Source organism: Phycomyces blakesleeanus, assembly GCF_001638985.1.
Source record: "Phycomyces blakesleeanus NRRL 1555(-) unplaced genomic scaffold PHYBLscaffold_44, whole genome shotgun sequence".
NCBI lineage: Eukaryota > Fungi > Mucoromycota > Mucoromycetes > Mucorales > Phycomycetaceae > Phycomyces > Phycomyces blakesleeanus.
The window spans coordinates 311444-317943 of NW_017265173.1; the positions used below are offsets into that span (position 1 = coordinate 311444).

Here is a 6500-nt window from a genome sequence, read left to right on the forward strand (position 1 = left end):
TCAGAAAGAAATTTATTTGCTTGGTTTTCATATTTCACCTGAAGGAATTACAATGGACCACAGAAAACTTGTTAATATTCTTGAATTTTCTCAACCAAAGACGGGTAAAGATATCCAAAGTTATTGTGGGTTGATCAACTATTTTAGAATATTGATTCCGAATGTATCTTCTATTATGTCGCCACTAGATTCATTGAGAAATGAAAAGTCGATTACCCATTTATGGACAGATAAGCATCAAACTGCATTTAATAACTTAAAAAAAGCACTTTTGAGTGATCTGGTGTTGTCATACCCAGATATGAACTCTCCTTTTAGTATCAGCTGTGATGCATCTCTTACTGGTATTGGTGCAGTGTTGTATCAAGTCAAGGATGGCAAGAAAAAAAATATTTCTTTCGTGGCTAAGAGCTTATCCCAAAGTAAAAGAAAGTATTCTGCGACCAAAAGAGAATTAATAGCATTAGTATTTGCACTCAAGCGTTTTCACAAGTATGTCTATGGTTCTCACTTTACCTTGTACACGGATCACAAGGCATTGACATATCTTCACACCCAACGTGTTGCGAATCTGATGATGATCGCATGGATGGACACGATTTTACAGTATGACTTTAAGATCGTTCATTTGCCTGGTGTTTCGATTGTGCTTCCTGATGCATTTTCACGTTTGTCTGAAGAGACTGAAACATTATCAAATGAACTGGGTGGGGATAGTGTGGTTAGAGCCATCATGAGAAATAGTGCTGTCACTATGAAACCACTACCAGACATCTTGAGTGGTGAGTACTTTACTCCTCCCACATAAAATGAAAGGAATAAGTTATTAGTTGAAGAACATTTGAAAGGTCATTTTGGTGTAGAAGCTATACTACATGCCTTAAAGAGAAAACGTACCTATTGGACCAGCTTGAAGAGTCAAGCAAATGATCTTATACAATCGTGTATACAGTGTCAATGTCATAATATCACAAGAAAAGATTATAATCCTTTAAGACCTGTGACTGCAACACTTCCTGGTGACAGTTGGGGAATAGATCTGGCTGGGCCATTTACAACGTCGACTAGAAGAAATGAGTACTTGTTAGTGATGATATACATCGCAAGCAAGTTTTATGTATTGCGTGCCATACCTGATAAAAGGGCAGCTACGATTGCGTTACAAGTACTGGACGTCATTAGTACATGGGGTCTGATGAGAAAGTTGCAGAGTGATTGTGGACGGGAGTTTGTGAACTCGCTGATGACATGTATAAAAGAGAATGTTGGTTTTGAACATGCGTTGATTTCGCAGTACTATTCTAGAGCTAATGGTACAAGTGAAAGAGCTGTCCAGTCAGCAGTGAGTACCATTAAAAAACAAATAGTTGGTAATGTCGCTGATTGGGATCAGAAGGTGCCATCTGCACAGTTGTTTTTGAATAGCAAGTATAATGCTAGGACTAAGAGTACGCCATTCTCGTTAATGTTTGGAAGGAATCCAAATGGTTTTGTTGATTTTAGTAAAGAAAAGGATAGTGCAACTGCTGAACAGATTCAGAAAGAGTTGCAAGAAAAAATTAAAAGAATGAATGAGATAGTCTACCCTGCCATATTTGAACACGTAAAGCATGTCACAGAAAAGCAAAAGGAACGCTTTGATGGAAGTCACAAAATGATAGATCTGGTTCCAGGAACCACAGTAATGATTTTGGTGACAGAAAAACAGAATAAATTAGATCCGAAGTATAAGAGATTCTACACTGTTATTAGAAAGACTGCTGCCAATACTTATGTATTGAAAAATGAAAAGGGATTTTTAGAACCAAGGAATTATCCTCCTTCTTTATTGAAAAAAGTATCTGACAAGGTATTAGAGCAAAAGAATGACTTTTTTGAAGTCAAAGCAATTATTGGGCACATGAAAGATGACAAGAACAATTATTTGTATAGATGCAAATGGTTGAATTATGATGAGTCTCACGATACCTGGGAGCCAGAGGATCATTTTACCGATCCTAAGTTCATAAAGGAATACTGGCAAAGAATTGGTGAAGCACCAGAAGGTATCAAAGTCATCAATAAGGCCAAAAAGAAATTATTAAAGGATATGAAAGTTGCATATTCCGCACCTAAAGAAAATTCAGGTACTAAAAGAAAGAATTGTGCAAAGACAGCTTATCAAAAGAAGAAACGCAGTAAGATCTAAATAAAGAATTATTTGAGCACCACAGTACTCGTTTTAAAAAAAAAAGAACAAGCTGATCAGAAGAATTGTATAGAGTACTTGAACGGTATTTAGTTAATACCTGGGTGGAGATAATGTGGTGATCCAGACACTCGGATGTTGGATTTATCACATATAAGAACATATTCATATTGGGATAGCGTAGTAGCTATCATCTTGTCAGTATAAAATATATATAAACAATTAAGTAATCAGCCCAATAATTATTACAGTTAGTACTAGAGATAATATCTTAAAGATTGTTACAATAATTATATCATACTGCCAGGTAAACTGTGTCAGATCGATATGGAGCTAATTTAGTAGGAAGTCCTAAAGCTCTAGTATAAAAGAGAAAAGAATAGCTAAGAGCTAAAGAAGTACGATTTATGACTTGATGTCATAATTGTAACACCGACACTAGTTAAGTTGGAATAACGCTAATTGTAAATACTTTTCTGCAAATCACGCAGATTCAGCCAATAGTATCTTTTATTTCTTCAAAAAAAAGAGCACAATATTTGAGAAAAAAAGGAAAAACATGGGGGGGATATTTTGTGCTGAAAATGCCAAAAGTACCTTACTTTTTTAATTATTTTTAAGTACAAACTAAATTTTAATTTTTTATGTCTAGTGAATAATTTTCACAAGGCAATTTTTATACATTTGATTTTATAGTTTATATAAGTCTTTTATATTAAAGAAGAGAGTAGAAATTTGATGTTTATTGAGAAAAAAATAAATTGAAAGAGAAGTCTTGTAATCTATGACTTTAGGTCTGCTTTCGCAACCCATTCGTTGGGTTAACAACAGAGTTTACCTTCTTCATAAGGTCCAACAAGACTTCTTTTTGCTCAAAGGTTTTGGAAGAGGTATACACCTGCTTCCAAATTCTCTACAAACTTTCATTCATAAGCAGAAGATTTGCTTTCTGCTCATCTTTGCTCATTTGGTTTTCCAACAAGGCAATATTATCTTCTGAAATAATATTGCTATCGTTTTCACCAAGGCCAAACAACGCAGCTGAATCCAGTACGACATTTCGTCTTACTGTCACTGGCAGGTCAAAAACTCGAGAGTCCAAGAAGATATGTTTGCACAATCTAGCAGAGTCTGGGCAAGAGCAATCATGTAAGTGGGTTGTGAACTTGATAAAGTATACCAGTTCACAACCCTCTCCAAAATATTTGCAAGAATACATCTAAAATAACAATATTAATTATAAGTTATAAATTATATAAGCAAATGTTTTATATAATATTACCTTGTATGCTTGCAATTCTTGCAGTTCAACTTCTTCAACCAGGCCATTTGCTCTTTCGATAGCAATAACACTGGCCTTTCTCTTTTGTTCTGTGTCAGCCACACTAAGCCTGATGCTCTTAATAACAAAATAGGTCTCAAGAGTATCCTGACGGTAATCTCTCTCAGCTAACTGAGAAAGTATATATACAATCTTGTCAATTCTACAGTCACAAGACTGGCCTAAATAAAAGGACTTTAGTTGGTTATAATAAGACTCTATCAAATTGTTTGTATGGCATACAGCATCCTACAAAAATAATTATAAATTAGTTTTTATAACCAGACAAAAAAAAACAATATAGAATATACCTGTCTCCATGCCTTAACACAACTTTTTTTCTTTGGTTCCATGTAACCTCCATATAAGACATTAAGACAGGAAACTGCATGCCATAGTCTAATCTGAACTTTTGCCAATGAGCATTGCAGTCGGCTTCATTATTGCTATGCATTATCAAGTTCAATGCAGCACGAATGTTGGCCCGGACATTCTTGGTCTCAAGGTGAGCATTGGGGATTGTCACCTAATAATATTACTAGTTAATATAGGTTCAATGTTTTCAGTAAAATACATTAATAAAATTACCTTCTTGACATGACTTTCCAAAACACGTTTGATATGCCAATGACACAAAAGAATTTGAACTGAAGGTCCAAATGTATCCCAGATAGCCTTCTGCTCTATTGGGCTACAGTCAATCATGATCCGTTTGACCTTCAAGCTATTGGTGTCTTTCAACCAGTTCAACCATCTTGCAATGGTATAACTACATTCGATGCTGATAACAAAGAAAGCAACTGGAACTCCCTTGTTAGTTACAGGGTTGTATACGACCACAGACATCAAATAACAGTCCTTGTTGTTAAGGAAAGACTTGCAGGTTTTGTGGGTTGAGTCAAGATATCACTCCTCTGAATTTTCTAAAAACTAATGATAAAATAAATTAAAGTGATAAATAATATATTCTTTTTGATATATATTTAAATATTTGACTATATATATATGTAATACTTGTAGTTACCTTCTTCTGCTAAGGGGAGACCCAGCTTACAAGAAGAGGCCCAACAGAATTATATGTGTCAAACATAGTTTGGTAGCCCTTTTCTTGAAGGAAAGCAATCCATCTTTCAGTACTTATCTCATCTTTGTAGTGCTTTCTAGCACTGTTGTTGATTCTAGCTACAATCGCATTATGAACATCTTTATACTGTATCATCATTGCAGAAGGAATAGATGTCATTGACGTAGAGTTCTCCATCTAATTAAAGACATTATAATTAAAAATATATAATAAAATCTTATTTTAACGTCACTATATATTAATAAAATACCTCTTCTAGTTTTACATCTTCTAGTCTTAGAAGTCCCTTAATGGCATTCCAGTCAAGGTTTTTCTCAACATGTTCATTGATCTAGATACAGGCTTCTTCGGAGAGCCGAGAGCGAGAGATATCAGAAAGCTCAAGAGGATTGTGGTTATTATGCCTCCAGTTATAAACTACTGTTACTTTACTGCCATTAAAGAACTTAACAACTAAAGCAGCCAAGCATCCCACCTTGATGCTGTTACCCGTGGTATTTCTACGCTTAACAACAGGGAGCTCATCATTTTCAACTGCTTGCTTCTTCAAACTCTCTGCCTTTGTGCCAGAATGATTGCATTTAATATACTGAGTTACTTTGATCAGATTGGGATCGATTAAAGCAACAACAGGAACCTTTCTCTTCGACTTGTTGCTGTTTTTAACGACCCAGTTGGCATGGCAAGCTGGGTTGTTTGTGACCCACAGCTGGTACTCTTCTTCAGCTTCAAAGACAAATTCTTCTGTCTTATTTTCATACGTAGGCATGAAACGGTAGATGGTCGAGGTGCGAGGGTCAAAAGTAATATCATTCATTAGTATAGTATTGATAAACAAATCAGTAACAAAAACGCGTAAAGAATTCTACACAATAAAACAAATTCCAATTTTTTTTTTGGAAGGATTTGTGACTTGCAGAAAAGTATTTGCGATTAGTGTAGCCGAGTTAAGCAGTAAATACACTCTAATAACCAAATATGGTAAAGGAAGAAAGCCTTAAGAAACTAAGACGTAATGACAAGAGCAGATTGTACTTTCTTATAAAAAGGGACACTTTTTATTTATGAATAAAGACAACTGATATACAGTCTGAAAGTATTTCTATACGTCTCTATTATCAAATATTTCATTTTTCTATTGTTTCGTGCCTGAAATACCACAGGCCCAAAACCAACGTCACAACGCTTTCAAAATCGACACAAATACTAATAGCATTCTTTTATTTTATTACCTCTGTAAAATCGAAATCAAAATAATAAAAATTCAGCACCCAAAAATCACACATTATATTTTACTATACTTGTAGTGTCATATACCACCATTTTCATAAGTACACTTCGTATTTCTATATATTTTGAAATATCTTGTTCTGGACCAACATTTCATTACCTAACACAAAGTCCCATCGTTTCAATCTCTCTTAATCAGTACGCACCATAATTCTCAGCACTACAATATACATATAAATTATCTGTTACACACCATACAATATAAAAAAATTAAACTATTTCTCATACACCACCCCCCTCTACTCCACTGCCCCCCGACTTTTAACATAATACAAATATTCTACCACTAAAACATTCTTATTCTTTTTTATAATAAAATTACTATCACACCAAACTCTTCTTATTCTTGTGCCTTTCACTTTAGTCAAATAAACTCGGTCTCTTTTCTACCCACATACATTAATTATTTTAGTGTATTTATTTATTCTTTCTTTTTTTACTTTTTTTTTCTTTTTTTCTTTTTTTTCTTTTCTTTATATAGGTTTATATGTATACTACTTAAGATTTCTGATTGTAGGTGACAGCAGAATTATAGAAAAAAGATAGAATAAGAGCTGATTCTATATATATAGTCTAAAACTCAAGCTCAATCAGTCATATTTTTCCTAGTTTTTGTC

General features: G+C 34.2%; 1 protein-coding gene across 1 annotated transcript; it reads right to left on the reverse strand.

The window, feature by feature from the left end:
* Window positions 1–3101: 3101 nt before the first annotated feature.
* Window positions 3102–5410, reverse strand: PHYBLDRAFT_64623 (hypothetical protein; the record flags this gene model as incomplete). The annotated part of the gene is made up of 7 exons (XM_018441325.1): window positions 3102–3407; window positions 3471–3758; window positions 3868–4035; window positions 4098–4385; window positions 4564–4770; window positions 4844–4924; window positions 5021–5410. 7 exons carry the CDS (start codon window positions 5408–5410, stop codon window positions 3102–3104), a joined length of 1728 nt encoding a protein of 575 aa, XP_018283595.1.
* Between the last annotated feature and the right edge of the window lie 1090 nt (window positions 5411–6500).